At 46.1% G+C, this 16,367-nt stretch overlaps 1 protein-coding gene and 1 pseudogene across 1 annotated transcript in view; one reads left to right on the top strand and one right to left on the bottom strand.

The window, feature by feature from the left end:
• The first annotated feature begins 6,461 nt into the window (after positions 1–6,461).
• CDK5RAP1 (CDK5 regulatory subunit associated protein 1) overlaps positions 6,462–16,367 on the top strand; it is a 32,212-nt gene continuing 22,306 nt past the window's right edge. The window contains 6 exon segments of the mRNA XM_053574603.1: positions 6,462–6,667; positions 6,670–6,772; positions 10,028–10,131; positions 11,410–11,444; positions 12,853–12,953; positions 15,795–16,005. Coding sequence (XP_053430578.1) covers positions 6,611–6,667; positions 6,670–6,772; positions 10,028–10,131; positions 11,410–11,444; positions 12,853–12,953; positions 15,795–16,005 — 611 coding nt within the window. The 5' untranslated portion in view covers positions 6,462–6,610.
• LOC128574011 (10 kDa heat shock protein, mitochondrial-like) lies at positions 6,787–7,082 on the bottom strand (annotated as a pseudogene).

Raw genomic sequence — 16,367 nt, 5'->3', positions numbered from 1 at the left:
TTTTTTTTGTAGAGACAGTCTCACTTTGTCACCCGCGGTAGAGTGCTGTGGCGTCACAGCTCACAGCAACCTCCAGCTCTTGGGCTTAGGCAATTCTCTTGCCTCAGCTTCCCGAGTAGCTGGGACTACAAGTGCCTCCCACAACGCCTGGCTATTTTTTGGTTGCAGTTTGGCCGGGGCCGGGTTTGAACCCACCACCCTCGGTATATGGGGCCGGCGCCCTACTCACTGAGCCACAGGCGCTGTCTAAAGGGACCTAATTTTTTTTTTTTTTTTGAGACAGTCTTATTATGTCACCCTCGGTAGAGTGCCATGGCGTCACAGCAACCTTAAACTCTTAGGCTTAAGCGATTCTCTTGCCTCAGCCTCCCAAGTAGCTGGGACTACAGGCGCCCGCCACAATGCCCAGCTATTTTTTTTTGGTTATAATTGTCATTGTTTGGCAGGCCCGGACTGGATTTGAACCCGCCAGCTCCAGTGTATGTGGCTGGCATCCTAGCCACTGAGCTACAGGCGCTGAGCAGGCTCTGCTTTTATTTTTATTTTACAGATGTGGAATTGATGTCTCAGGGACAGGAGTTTGTCTTGCTAAACATCACACAGCAATTAAGAGATAGAAATAAGTGGTTTTAAAGGTCTCTCTAAAATTCTGTTTTTTTTTTTTTTTTTTTTTGAGATAGACCCTCAAGCTGTCGCCCTGGGTAGAGTGCCGTGTCATCACAGCTTACATGAAGCTCCAACTCCTGGGTTCAAGCGATTCTTCTGCCTCCGCCTCCCAAGTAGCTGGGATTACAGGCACCTACCACAATGCCTGGCTATTTTTTGGTTGCAGGGTTGCAGCCATCATTGTTGTTTGGCGGGCCCAGGGCTGGATTTGAACCCGCCAGCTCAGGTGTATGTGGCTGACACCTTAGCCACTTGAGCCACAGGCGCCAAGCCTTTAAAATTCTATTGTTCTCTGACACTTGAAAGTAGGTTAGTGTTGCTCTCACCTAAGTGCTGATAGCTGGTAGCAGATACAGTAGGTGATCAGGTTGGAAAGGTAATAGGGCACATGTGCTCCTTCAACATGTATAGCATCTGCTATGAATGGGAGATGCTTCAGCTGTAAAAAGGCTTTCAGGAACCTCCCAGCTTACGAGGGATGGCAGAAGTGTAAGTGGTATTTAACAGCAAAGTGTGATGGAGTCTTGTGATGAAGAGTTAGAAGAGCTTTTTTTTTTTTGAGACAGTCTCATTATATTGCCCTTAGTAGAGTGCTGTGGCGTCACAGCTCACAGCATCCTGAAACTCTTGGGCTTAAGCGATTCTCTTTCCTCAGTCTCCCAAGTAGCTAGGGCTACAGGTGCCTACTACAACACCTGGCTCAGCTATTTTTTTGGTTGTATTTGTCATTGTTGTTTAGCTGGCCCCGGCCAGGTTCAAACCTGTCACCCTTGGTGTATGTGGCCGGTGCCGTAACCACTGTGCTTCAGTCACAGAGACTAGAAGACAGCTTTGAGAATCCAGAAGAGGACTCCAATCTAGACTTTGGATGTGGTGGCCAGGGCAGGCTTCCTGGAAGAAGCAGAGAGCTGAAAATAGTATAGAAATTGTACACACGGGTGGCGCCTGTGGCTCAGTGAGTAGGGTTCTGGCCCCATATACCAAGGGTAGCGGGTTCAAACCCAGCCCCGGCTGAACTGCAACCAAAAAATAGCCGGGCGTTGTGGCGGGCGCCTGTAGTCCCAGCTGCTCCGGAGGCTGAGGCAGGAGAATCGCGAAAGCCCAAGAGCTGGAGGTTGCTGTGAGTCCTGTGACGTCATGGCACTCTACCAAGGCGGTAAAGTGAGACTCTGTCTCTACAAAAAAAAAAAAAAGAACTACTAGAGGGATGTTGCACCAGCCAGAGAGAACAGGATGTATAAAAGCCTAAAAGATAGTGAAGAGTGACACAAACCTGTCTGGCATGGCTGGAGGCAGTCAGGCCATAGACATGGGGTCCATTAAAAATATGATAAAAAGGGCGGCGCCTGTGGCTCAAGGAGTAGGGCGCCGGTCCCATATGCCGGAGGTGGCGGGTTCAAACCCAGCCCCGGCCAAAAATCACAAAAAAAAAAAAAAAAATAATAATGATAAAAAGTGTGGCTTCATTATACACCAAGGCTGGTGGGTTCGAATCTGGCCCGGAACAGCTAAACAACAATGACAACTGCAACCAAAAAATAGCCAGGTGTTGTGGCCGGCACCTGTTGTCCCTGCTACTTAGCAAGAGAATCGCTTAAGCCCAGGAGTTTGAGGTTGCTGTGAGCTCTGATGCCATGGCACTCTACTGAGGGTGACATAGTGAGACTCCTTCTCAAAAAAAATAAAGTGTGGCTTCAATAAAAAAAGATAGTGACTGTGGCTCAGCGCCCGTAGCACAGTAGTTACTGTGCCAGCCACATACACCGAAGTTGGCGGGTTTGAACCCATCCCGGGCTAACTAAAACAACAATGACACCTGCAACAAAAAGTAGCCAAGCGTTGTGGTGGGAGCCTGTAGTCAAGAGAATCCCTTAAGCCCAAGAGTTTGAGGTTGCTGTGAGTTGTGATGCCACAGCATTTTACTGAGGGTGACATAATGAGACTCTGTCTCAAAAAAAAAAAAAAAAAAGAAAAGAAAAGATGGTGACTTTACATGTTTTGTATTAACCTGCTTTTTTTTTTTTTTTTTGGCCAGGGCTGGGTTTGAACCCGCCACCTCTGGCATATGGGACCGGTGCCCTACTCCTTGAGCCACAGGCGCCGCCCCTGTTTTGTATTAACCTGAATGGAGTTGAAACACATTTGTCTTAGTAAAGTATCACAAGAATAGAAAACCAAATATTTGGGCGGCGCCTGTGGCTCAGTGAGTAGGGCGCCGGCCCCATATGCCGAGGGTGGTGGGTTCAAACCCAGCCCCGGCCAAACTGCAACAAAAAAATAGCCGGGCGTTGTGGCGGGCGCCTGTAGTCCCAGCTGCTTGGGAGGCTGAGGCAAGAGAATCGCGTAAGCCCAAGAGTTGGAGGTTGCTGTGAGCCGTGTGACGCCACGGCACTCTACCCGAGGGCGGTACAGTGAGACTCTGTCTCTACAAAAAAAAAAAAAAAAAAAAAAAGAAAACCAAATATTCAGTGTACTCAAATAGAAAAGCAAATATGCTAATACGTATGAAGCCAGTAGGTGATGTATTACACATCCACATAAGAAAAACTCAAGTCAAGTTGGGGGGAGGGGGAAATGAGGGAACAGGGAGAGGAGTGAAGGGGTTGGGGCATGGCTGTGTCTTTTTTTTTTTTTGCTGTTTTTTTTGGCCGGGGCTGTGTTTGAACCCGCCACCTCTGGCATATGGGGCCAGTGCCCTACTTTGAGGCACAGGTGCTGCCCTGGGATGGGTGTGTCTTAATGGGCACAATGTAAGGGTATATGGCACACTTCTTGGGTGTTGGACACAACTACAAAAGGGACTACCTACTTTAGTGAGGAAAAAAAACTTCTTAGTGAAATAATAAATAATAAAAATAAATGAAAATAGTTAACAAAAAAAGTGTGGCTTCATCTCCTATATTTTTGTCATTCATGTCTCTTCCTGGGAGGCAACTATTATTTCTTATGCATTCTAGAGATATTGTACTCAAGATATGGTACTTACAAATATGTACTTCAATATTCCTGCCCTCTTTCCCCACAGCTTCAAGAACTGCTTGCCTGCTTGCCTGCTTGCCTGCTTGCTTTCTTGCTTTTGTCAGCCTCATTTTCCAAGAGTTGTATCTTACTCCATTGCATGGATGTCCCAGAACTTACTTAATTAGTATCCTTTTAATGACATTTAGATCTCTCCCATTCATTTGCTGTTAGAAACTATGCAGTACTGATACATATGTACATAGGTCATTTTGCACGTGTGTGTCTGTAGGATAAATGCCTAGGAATGAAAATATTCAGTCAAAGGGTTTGTGTGTTTATAATTTTGATGGAAAATGGCAAATTGTCATCTATAAAGGTTGTGCTGTTTTCCACAACCAAGTGTGAGAGGGTCTGGGTGGGAAGATTCAAGGCAGTAGTTTGAGACCTTTGAAGAGGAAGTCACTGATCAGGCATACAGTGCCCCATGTTAGATGCTTTCTTTCTTTCTCTCTCTCTCTCTTTTTTTTTTTTTTGATAGAGACAGAGTCTCAATTTATCACCCTTGGTAGAGTGCCGTGACGTCACAGCTCACAGCAACCTCCAGCTCTTGGGCTTAGGCGATTCTCTTGCCTCAGCCTCCCAAGTAGCTGGGACTACAGGCGTCCACCACAACGCCTGGCTATTTTTTTTTTTTGTTGCAGTTTGGCTGGGGCTGGGTTTGAACCTGCTACCCTCGGTATCTGGGGCCGGCGCCCTACCCTACTGAGCTGCAGGCGCTGCCCGAGATGCTTTCTGTTTGAAGGAACTCGAAGCAAGATACCCTCAGACAATGAGTGTTTTTTTTTTCTTTCTATTTTTTTTTTTTGTAGAGACAGAATCTCACTTTATCGCCCTCAGTAGAGTGCTGTGGCATCACACAGCTCACAGCAACCTCCAACTCCTGGGCTTAGGCGATTCTCTTGCCTCAGCCTCCTGAGTAGCTGTGGCTACAGGCGCCCACCACAGCACCCGGCTACTTTTTTGTTGCAGTTTGACCTGGTCGGGTTTGAACCCGCCACCCTCAGTATATGGGGCTGGCACCCTACCTACTGAGCCACAAGCGCCGCCTGCATGAGTGGTTTTCACAGTATTAGGTGACTATGGGCACATGCTTTGCCATCATATATGTACAGAACTTTGAGTCCTGGCTGGACTGCTTACTGGCTGTAAGTGCTTACTGGCTGTAAGAGTTTAGGTAAGTTCCTCAGCCACTGTGTGTCTATTTCCTCATCTCAGAATAGAAATAGTAGGCCAGGCGTGGTGGCTCATGTCTGTGATCCTAGCGTTGTGATCCTGGGAGGCTGAGATGGGCGGAATGCCTGAGCTCACGAGTTGGAGACCAGCCTGAGCCAGAGAGAGACTCCATCTAAAAATAGCCAGGTGTTGTGGCAGGCGCCTATAGTTCCAGCTACTTGGGAGGCTGAGGCAAGAGAATAGCTTGGGCCCAAGAGTTTGAGGTTGCTGTGAGCTGTGATGCCATGGCACCCTACCAACAGCGACAAAGTAAGACTCTGTCTCAAAAAAAAAAAAAAGAAGAAGAATAGAAATACTAATGGTGTCTGTTGCCTAGGATTACTGTGAAGATTTAATGAATTAATACACTTAAAGCCTTGGGAACTAACTGTTCCTGGCCCAAGGTGCTATTTTCTTATTTTGTCAGTGCTTTCCATCTCAACTTTGACATTCCTTTGCTTTGAAAACAGACTGCCTGGGCGGCGCCTGTGGCTCAGTCGGTAAGGCCCCGGCCCCATATACCGAGGGTGACGGGTTCAAACCCGACCCCGGCTGAACTGCAACCAAAAAAAATAGCTGGGCGTTGTGGCGGGCGCCTGTAGTCCCAGCTACTCTGGAGGCTGAGTCAAGAGAATCACTTAAGCCCAGGAGTTGGAGGTTGGTGAGCTGTGTGATGCCATGGCACTCACCGAGGGCCATAAAGTGAGACTCTGTCTCTACCAAAAAAAAAAAAAAAAAGAAAACAGACTGCCTAAATTTGCATCTCATCTCTGGCACTCTTAAGTGTGGTCTTGGGTAAGTTGCTTCACTTTTTTCCACCTATAAAATAGAAATAATAATTTTTATTTATTTATTTTTTTTGTAGAGACAGAGTCTCACTTTATGGCCCTCGGTAGAGTGCCGTGGCCTCACACAGCTCACAGCAACCTCCAACTCCTGGGCTTAAGTGATTCTCTTGCCTCAGCCTCCCTAGTAGCTGGGACCACAGGCGCCTGCCACAACGCCCGGCTATTTTTTGGTTGCAGTTTGGCCGGGGCCGGGTTTGAATCCGCCACCCTCGGTATATGGGGCCGGCGCCTTACCGACTGAGCCACAGGCACCGCCCTAGAAATAATAATATTAAGAGTGCCTCCTTGGCTAGGCATAGTGGTTCACACTTGTAATCCTAGCACTCTGGGAGGCCAAGGTGAGTGGATTGCTTGAGCTCAGGAGTTTGAGACCAGCTTGAGCAAGATTGAGACCCCATCCCTATTAAAAACAGAAAAACTAGCTGGGTGTCATGGTGGCGCCTGTAGTCCCAGCTACTGGGGAGGCTGGGGCAAAGAGGATTGCTTGAGGCCAACAGTTTGAGGTTGCTGTGAGCTCTGATGACACAATGGCACTCTATCCAGGGCAACTGAGAGAGATTGTTGCCAAAAAAAAAAAGTGACTTTTATATGGGCTTTTGTGAGGAATAAATGAATGAACATATTCAAAGTGCTCAGACCATTACCCTGTACATAGTGTTTAATAAATGCTGGTGATATCTGTGTTCTTTCTGCAGAGCTTCGGCAGTAGTTTAGTGCCATGCATCCTTTACAATGTGTCCTCCAAGTACAGAAGTCTCTGAGATGGGGACCGTTGGCCTCTGTCTCCTGGCTCTTGCTCAGGACCTGCAGGGCACACAGCAGTCTTCCAAGCACCACAAGTCCTAGTCCAGAGAGGCAGGAGGATGGAGTTCAGAAGGATTTCAGCTCCAGGCTGGCCACTGGACCAACTTTTCAACATTTTTTAAGAAGTGCCTCAGCTCCTCAAGAGAAACTGTCTTCTCCAGAAGTGGAAGATCCACCCCCCTATCTCACAGTAGATGAACTTCTAGGAAGGCAGAGAAAAGGTTAGTGATTTATTTTAGTCTACATACTTTCCAAAAATGTCACCATCTCTAAGTAAGAAATAATCCTTGTCATCTAGTACTACTTTGGTGCCTCCATATTCTGGGAGAAGAATTTTATCTCCAGCTTTTACACTAACTGATTAAATCTCTTCACCTTTTCTTTTATGGGCTGATCCAACAGTCACTACTGTCACTGGCAGTACTTTTCCTTGAGATTTTTCTGGAAGCATAGCCTCCTTTTGGCTGCATACCTTTCAGCCAATACTTGGTCAAAGAGTGGAAGAAACGTTCTCAATGCTTGTCCTGCCATGACTCCCGCTGCCACACCTTGTGTTGTACTCGTGCCTGCACTGCAAGGAAAATAATTTGGGTCGGATGTGGTGGCTCAACCGTGTAATTTCAGCACTTTGGGAGGCCAAGGCAGGGGGCTTGCTTGAGGCCAGGAGTATAAGACCAGCCTGGGCAGCATAGCAAGACCCTGTCTCTACAATAAATTAAAAAAAAATTAGCTAGGTGTCATGGTTCGTTCCTGTATTCCCAGTTACTTGGAAGGCTGAGGTGGGAGAATCACTGGAACTAGGAGTTGAAGGTTGCAGTGAGCTACAGTGACACTACTGTCCTCTACCCAGGATGACAGAGTGAGATTCACTCTCAAAAAAAAAAAAAAAATTGGTATAGGCTGTCTCATTGTGATCTATCATGATTTTTTTTTTTTTTTTTGCTATTCTCCTGTGGTTAGATGTTTAGATTGTTAGAAAATAATTTCTTTTTTTTTTTTCTGAGACAGAACCTAAAGCTGTCACCCTGGGTAGAGTGAAGTGGTATCACAGCTCACAGCAAGCTCCAACTCTTGGGCTCAAGTGAGTCTTCTGCCTCCGCCTCCCAAGCAGGTGGGACTATAGGCACCCGCCACCATGCCCAGCTATTTTTTGGTTGCAGCCATCATTGTTGTTTGGGGCCCGGGCTGGATTTGAACCCGCTAGCTCAGTTGTATGTGGCTGGCGCCTTAGCCGCTTGAGCCACAGGCGCTGAGCCGTTAGAAAAGAATTTCTAAGTAATACTACAGGGAGGGGTGCAGTGGCTCATGCCTGTAATCCTGGTACTCTGGCAGGCTAAGGTGGGAGGATTGTTTGAGCTCAGGAGTTCAAGACAGCCTGAACAAGAATGAAACCCTCCCTGTACTAAAAATAGAAACATTAGCCAGGCATTATGGCAGGAGCCTGCCTGTGGTCCTGGCTGTTTGGGAGGCTGAGGCTGGAGGATCACTTGAACCTAGGAGATAGAGGTTGCAGTGAGCTAGGATGATGCCACTACACTCTACCCAGGGCAATAAAGTGAGACTCTGTCTCAAAAAAATCCCCGACCCCCCCCAGCCCCCCAAATAAAACTATAATTAATGTTTTCATGTATCTATATTGCTTCTGTTAACTTATTTTTCCAGAATCAATCCTTGTATTAGTAAATTAGTAAATCGAATAGTATGTATATTTTGTGACTCCTGCTTTGTTGCTGTCCTTTATACATTATGTTCCCCCGGGTGTTTTCATTTTTTAGGCAAAGAAAATGAGTCAAGGAAGGTTTTAAAAAAGTTTGATTTTCTCTTTTTCTTTCTTTTAAAATAACTGCTGTTTCCTCTTGGTTTTTGTATGATTGTCATTCAAGTTTTAACTCCATTTGGAATTTATTTGAGTTGGGATTAAAGCCTGCTGGTGGGGCAGGGATTGATGTAGGACTATAGATTGGGAGGCTGCTAGAGTGTGAAATTCATGTTTTTACAACTGTGTGCAGAGTTTTAATTTTATTTCATATTTAAGATGTTTGAAGTTGGCTCAGTGCCTGTGACTCGAGCGGCTAAGGCACCAGCCACATACACCTGAGCTGGCGGGTTCAAATCCAGCCCAGGCCTGCCAAACAATGACGGCTGCAACCAAAAAAATAGCCAGGTGCTGTGGCAGGCACTTGTGGTCCCAGCTACTTGGGAGGCTGAGGCAAGGGAATCAATTAAGCCCAGGAGTTGGAGTTTGCTGTGAGCTGTGATGCTACAGCACTCTACCCAGGCCGCAGCTTGAGGCTCTGTCTCAAAAAAAAAAAAAAAAAAAGTTTGAAGTTACTGTGAAAAGTTGTTTCATTTTTATTTTTGGCTTTATGTACCTTCTGGCCATTTCTGCTACTTCCAGTGGCTGGAGAATCTTTGCATCTTGTGACAAAGGAGTGTAACATGTGGATTTTTTTTTTTTTTTTTGAGACAGAGTCTCACTTTGTTGCCCTTGGTAGAGTCCCTTGACATTATAACTAATGGCAACCTCAAACTCTTGGGCTCAAATGATTCTCATGTCTCAGCCTCCCGAGTAGCTGGGATTATAGGCGCCTGCCACAGTGCTTGGCTATTCTTAGAGATGAGGTCTTGCTCTTGCTCAGGCTGGTCTTGAGCCTTTGAGCTCAGGCAATCCACCCACCTCAGGCCTCCCAGAGTGCTGGGATTATAGGCGTGAGCCACCACGCCTGGCCAACTGTGGATTTAAATTTATTTTCCCCTCAGGCCAATAAACACTATCAGCTAGTTTTTTTCTTTCCTTTCTTTTTTTTTTTATGAGACAGAGCCTCAAGCTGTCATCCTGGGTGGAGTGTTGTAGCTTCACAGCTCACAGCAACCTCCAACTCTGGGTTCAAGTGATTCTCCTGCCTCCGCCTCCCAAGTAGCTGGGACTACAGGCACCCACAACAACGCCTGGCTATTTTTTGGTTGCAGCCAATGTTGTTTGGCAGGCCCGGGCTGGATTTGAACCTACCAGCTCAGGTGTATGTGGCTGGCACCTTAGCCGCTTGAGCCACAGGCGCCAAGCCAGTTCTTCCTTTTCTTTTTTTTTTTGGTTACACTTCAGCGGGGGCCGGGTTTGAACCCGCCACCCTTGGTATATGGGGCCAGCGCCCCACCGACTGAGCCACAGGCGCCGCCCCAGTTCTTCCTTTTCTAATTGATCTTAGAACCATATTTCCTTGACTCTCAAGTATATGTTTTCCACGTATTTTAGATGACATGGCTTATCATTGGTATGTGTTTATAAGGTAGTATTTCTTTTGTTCTGAAGGGCTCTCATTAATTTTGGTATACATGTGATTAATGTTAGGATTGAGGCAACAGGATTTGGTAAATAACCAGCTGCCTCAGATATTTCTGGAGTATCTGGGAAGGAGACATTTTGAGACATGTGGACCTTGTCATCTCCCTACTGTGGAATCCCTCTCTCATTGCAGTCTACTTCGAGACCTATGGTTGCCAGATGAATGTGAATGACACAGAGATAGCCTGGTCTATCCTTCAGAAGAATGGCTACCTGCGGACCAGTAACCTGCAAGAGGTGCATGCATTTCCTGTTTTCCTTGTTTCCTGGGCCTGGGTGAGAATCTGCATTTGTGCCAGTTCTTAGGTACAATTTCAGGAACCAGGTACCGCCTGCGTATGTGACAGTTCCCTTGGGTAAAATGTTTACCATGAGACTGAGTGTACTTTTGTTCCGGCTATTTTTGAAACTTAAAGTGACATGCACCTTCAGGTAAGGAGCTAAGTTAAAAATTAACTATGGAGGGTGGCGCTTGTGGCTCAAGGAGTAGGGCGCCAGTCCCATATGCTGGAGGTGGCAGCTTCAAACCTAGCCCCGGCCAACAACCAAAAAAAAAAAAAAAAAAATTAACTATGGAGAGCAGAGATGGGTATAGACATTTAGTTGGAAAAATTGAAGTAGTTATGGAGGTAGATGTTAGTGATGGTTGCATGACAGTGCAAATGTTCTTTTTTTTTTTTTTTAATTTGGCCGGGGCTGGGTTTGAACCCGCCACCTCCGGCATATGGGACCAGCGCCCTACCCGCTGAGCCACAGGCACTGCCCAGTGCAAATGTTCTTAATGCCACAGAACTGTATACTTAAAAATGCTTCAAATGGGCTGAGCGGGCTCAGCACCCATAGCACAGTGGTTATGGCACCAGCCACATACACGTAAGTTGGCGGGTAGGAACCCGGCCTGGGCCAGCTAACCAACAATGACAACTGCAACAAAAAATAGCCAGGCGTTGTGGTGGGCGCCTGTAGACTGAGGCAAGAGAATCACTTAAGCCCAAGAGTTTGAGGTTGCTGTGAGCTGTGATGCCACGGCACTCTACCAAGGATAACAGAGTGAGACTCTGTCTCAAAGAAAAAAAATGGTTAAAACGATAAATTTTATGCCAGATGCAGTGGCTCACACCTGTAATCCTAGCACTCTGGGAGGTCAAGGGAGGACAATTCCTTAAACTTAGGAGTTTGAGACCAGCCTGAGCAAGAGTGAGACCCCTAACTCTGCTAAAAATAGAAGAATTAGGTGGGCATGGTGGTATGAACCTGTACTCCCAGCTACTCAGGAGGCTAAGGCAGAGGATTGCTTAAACCCAGGAGTTGGAGGTTGCTATGAGTTAGGCTGACACCCTGGGATTTTAGCTTGGGCCACAGAGTAAGACTCTGTCTCAAAAAAGAGATAAATTTTATGTTATATATATATTTTACCATAATTATACAAATAAGAAATAAAAGGTTGCAGGGCTATGATTTTGCAAGGCTAATTTCAAAGATCGTGATTTTTCTTTTTCCTTTCTCTTCATCCAGGCTGATGTGATCCTCCTTGTCACATGTTCTATCAGGTGCGAATTTGTTCTTTCCCTGGGAATGAATATCATCTTATGTAATAATGCTGGAGCTAACAGAGCCTGGTTGGCCTACCTGTGGAGATGGCCCCATGGTCCCCGTCAGTAGGACTTGCAGTTTTCCTACAGTGAAGATGGTCTTACTACAGTTGGCTGAATCTGCTGAGCATATACTGTGTGTCATGTTCTGTGTCAGCATTGTACATGTGTCAACAAATTTAATTCTCAGAACTACCCTGTGATGTTGGTGCTGAGGAAACGGTGTGCTGAGCCACCTAACTTTTTCTGAGGTCTTTGTTTTGGCTAATGGTGCATGTTTATGATGCAGCCGCTTGGCTAGGGTGTGTCAGTGGCTGGGGGAGAGAGTTCTTCTAAGCAAAGATGAGTGAAAATACCCCCTTTCTTACATTGTTTCTGTGTACAAGGTATGCTAGCATTAATGGTTCCACGAATGTTTATTCAAAGTAAATATTCTGCACATACTCTGTATCAAAATTTAGTTAATATATTTAACTTTATGTAAAACAGACTGTCTCCATTGTGAAATAGTTAAATTAGTCTCTCTTGGCTATTTCATCAATTAATTAATTTGATATTTTCGTTCTGAGAACCTTTGCTGTATGATACTGAACTAGATACTTTGAGGGATTCAGAAATGAACCCTTCTTCCACAGAGCCTGGCTCCAAGGAGCTTATTTTGATATGGGAACTAAGATAGTTATACAGTTAGCTCTAACATCTGACAGAAAATGCTAGTAAAGGCTCGGTGGCTGTAGCTCAAGCAGCTAAGGCGCCAGCCACAAACACCAGAGCTGTCGGGTTCGAATCCAGCCCGGACCTGCCAAACAACAATGACAGCTACAACCAAAAAATAGCTGGGTGTTGTGGTGGGCACCTATAGTCCCAGCTACTTGGGAGGCTGAGGCAAGAGAATCGCTTAAGCCCAGGTGCTGGAGATTGCTGTGAGCTGTAATGCCATGGCACTCTACCCAGGGTGACAGCTTGAGGCTCTGTCTCAAAAAAAAAAAATGCTAGTAAAAAAAATCAAGCAATAAAAAAGGAGAAATTGCTAAGTATAGTTAAAGTGGGAGAACGGTTAAAGGGAGGACAGACTTGCAAACAGAAGTTTGTGGGGAGACTTTGTGAAGTAGGTTGTTTCTGAGTTTGGCTTAAAGGCTTGTCAAGGTTGGGAGATGTGCGGGAAGGGTGTCATTCTAGGAAAGCTGAATTATATTATAGAAAGAGGTGGTGCTTTCGTGGGCCTTCCACCTACCATCCATAAGCCTGCAAGGTAGATGTTCATTTAAAGGGTTGAAGGTGGTTCATTTTCTTGTCATTCTCCTACTCTCTTAGATTGCTCTGCAGTTTATTTTTGGTTCAATTTTGCCTGTTTTGATCTGTGTAGGGAGAAGGCTGAGCAGACCATCTGGAACCGTTTACTTCAGCTTAAAGCCTTGAAGACAAGGCGGCTGCGCTCTCGGGTGCCTCTGAGGATTGGGATTCTAGGTATCTGGTAGTTGGGGGTTTTGTTAAGTTTTTCTTTTTTTGTTTTGACAGTCTTAAGCTGTTGCCCTGGGTAGAGTGCCATGGCATCATAGTTCACAGCAACCTCCAACTCTTGGGTTCAAGTGATCCTCTTGCCTCAGTTTTTCTATTTTTAGTAGAGATGGAGTCTTGCTTTTGCTCAGGCTGGTCTCGAACTCCTGAATTCAAGCAATCTACCCGCCTCAGCCTCCCAGAGTGCTAGGATTACAAGTTTTAGCCACTGCGCCCGGCAGTTTTCTTAAATTTTGAGACTTGGACTCCATATGTCTTTTTTTTGTTTGTTTTTTTTGAGACAGGGTCACCTAGGCTGGAGTACATTGGTACCATCATAGTTCACTAAAGCCTAGAACTCCTGGGGCGCAAAGGATCTTCCTGCTTCACCTCTCAAGTAGCTGGTATTACTGGTATGTGCCACCACACACACTTACTTTTTAAAATAGTTTTGTCTTTTTTTTTTTTTTTTTTTGTAGAGACAGAGTCTCACTTTATGGCCCTCGGTAGAGTGCTGTGGCCTCACACAGCTCACAGCAACCTCCAACTCCTGGGCTTAAGCGATTTTCCTGCCTTAGCTTCCCAAGTAGCTGGGACTACAGGCGCCTGCCATAACGCCCGGCTATTTTTTTTTTTGGTTATTGGCCGGGGCTGGGTTTGAACCCGCCACCTCCAGCATATGGGACCGGCGCCCTACCCCTTGAGCCACAGGCGCCGCCCATGCCCGGCTATTTTTTGATTGCAGTTTGGTTGGGGCCGGGTTTGAACCCGCCACCCTCAGTATATGGGGCCGGCGCCTTACTGACTGAGCCACAGGTGCCGCCCAATAGTTTTGTCTTTTTAAGACAAGAGTCTCGCTACTATGCCCAGCTAATTTTTTTATTTTTAGTAGAGAATGGGGTCTTGTTCTTGCTTAGGCTGGTCTTGACTCCTTAGTACAAGTAAGACACTGTCTCTACTAAAAATAGAAAAATTATCTGGGCGTCATGGCGTGAACCTATAGTCCCAGCTCCTAGGGAGGCTGGAGCAGGAGGATTGCATGAGCCCGGGAGAGTTTGAGGTTACTGTGAGGTATGATGATGCCATGCCACTCTAATCTCTGCAACCGAGTGAGATTCTTTCTCAAAAAAAAAAAAAATAAATAAAAATAAATAAATAAATACAAATAGGTTGGGGTGGCACCTGTGGTTCAGTGGGTAGGGCGCCAGCCCCATATCCCGAGGGTGGTGGGTTTAAACCTGGGGTGGTGGGTTTAAACCAGCTGAACTGCAACAAAAAAATAGCCAGGCATTGTAGCTGCCGCCTATAGTCCTGCCTGTAGGTATTTGGGAGGCTGAGGCAAGAGAATCTCCTAAGCCCAGGAGTTGGAGGTTGCTGTGAGCTGTGTGACGCCATGGCACTTTACTGAGGGTGATAAAGTGAGACTTTGTCTCTACCAAAAAAAAAAAAAAAAATTGGGGGGGAGGCTGGGTGGAGGGAGGGTAGTTGATGGGACCTTACCTATGGTGCATATTGCAAGGGTACATATCAAATCTATTAAGAGTAGAGTATAAATGTCTTAACAACAATTAAGTAAGTGAGGTGAAGGCTATGTTAACCAGTTTAATGTAAGCATTCCAAATTGTATATAAAATTAGCACATTGTACTCCATAAATGCATTAATGTACATAGTTATGATTTAATTAAAAAAATAAAAAAATAGAATTTATAATAGAAAATATTTATGGCCTTAATAATACACTGTTTTGGTGTTTTTTTTTTTTTTGATGTTGTTTTTGGATATCGACGGTACCAACATAAGTCATTAACTCAGGCTTGTATACCGTGGCATTTTCATAGCTCACTGCCACCTCAAATTCCCTCTCTTAAGCAATTTTGCCTTACCCTCTTGAGTCTTGGAGTAGAGGTGTGCACCATCATGCCAGGTTAATTTTTTCTATTTTTTGTAGAGACTGGGGTCTCGCTTTTGCAGAGGCTGATCTCTAATTCCTGGCTTCAAGCGATCCTTCCACCTAGTCTTCCCCAAGTGTATGATCATAGGCATTAGCCACCATGTTTGGTCCTTTTAGCTCATTTTTATTTTTATTTTTTTTGAGACTGAGCCTTAAGCTGTTGCCCTGGGTAGAGTGCCGGGGCATCACAGCTCACAGCAACCTCCAACTCCTGGGCTTAAGTGATTCTCCTGCTTCCGCCTCCCAAGTAGCTGGGACTACAGGCGCCCGCCACAACACCTGGCTATTTTTTTTTTTTTTTGTAGAGACAGGGTCTCACTTTATGGCCCTTGGTAGAGTGCTGTGGCCTCACACAGCTCACAGCAACCTTCAACTCCTGGGCTCAAGCGATTCTCTTGCCTCAGCCTCCCAAGCAGCTGGGACTACAGGCGCCCGCCACAATGCCCGGCTATTTTTGGTTGCAGTTTGGCCGGGGCCGGGTTTGAACCCGCCACCCTCGGTATATGGGGCCGGCGCCTTACCGACTGAGCCACAGGTGCCACCCAACACCTGGCTATTTTTTGGTTGCAGCCGTCATTGTTGTTTGGTGGGCTTGGGTTGGATTTGAACCCACCAGCCAGGTGTATGTGGCTGGTGCTTTAGCCACTTGAGCCACAGATGCCGAGCCCCTGTGGTTTTCTTATATAGAAAGATGCCACATCCAGTGCTGTGAGTGTTTTGGTCAAATTTGAAGGATGATACTAAACTCTGAAAGAAGTTTTCTGTGCCCTGGTTTCTCATTCAAGCCAGAGATAATTTGTAATGAGAAGAAGGTGTGAAACCAGATGAATTTGGGAACTTGTTTCTTAACCCCTGCAGGCTGCATGGCTGAGAGGTTGAAGGAGGAGATCCTCAACAGGGAGAAAATGGTGGATCTTTTGGCTGGTCCAGATGCCTATCGGGACCTTCCTCGGCTGCTGGCTGTTGCTGAGTCAGGCCAGCAAGCTGCCAATGTGCTGCTCTCTCTGGATGAGACCTATGCCGATGTTATGCCAGTTCAGACAAGCCCCAGTGCCACTTCTGCTTTCGTGTGAGTCACTATGCAAGAGATGGGTAGAGAGCCTCTTCCTTTCTTTCTCACTTAGAGAAATAGCGTGTTAATTTTATTACATTAAAAAGTAGACTCAGCCCCTGGAACTCAAGTGACTAAGGTGCCAGCCACATACACCTGAGCTGGCGGGTTCAAATCCAGCCCGGGCCTGCCAAAGAACAATGACAACTACAACCAAAAAATAGCCTGGCATTGTGGCGGTTGCCTGTAGTCCCAACTACTTGGGAGGCTGAGGCAAGAGAGAGGCTGAGGCAAGAGAATCGCTTAAGCCCAGGAGTTGGAGATTGTTGTGAGCTGTGATGCCATGGCACTCTACCCAAGTAATACATGCACATGGTATA

Source organism: Nycticebus coucang, chromosome 21, assembly GCF_027406575.1.
Source record: "Nycticebus coucang isolate mNycCou1 chromosome 21, mNycCou1.pri, whole genome shotgun sequence".
In the NCBI taxonomy this organism is placed as follows: Eukaryota; Metazoa; Chordata; class Mammalia; order Primates; family Lorisidae; genus Nycticebus; species Nycticebus coucang.
The sequence above is the reverse complement of the archived record's forward strand: the minus strand, read 5'-3'. Positions and strand labels throughout refer to the sequence as shown.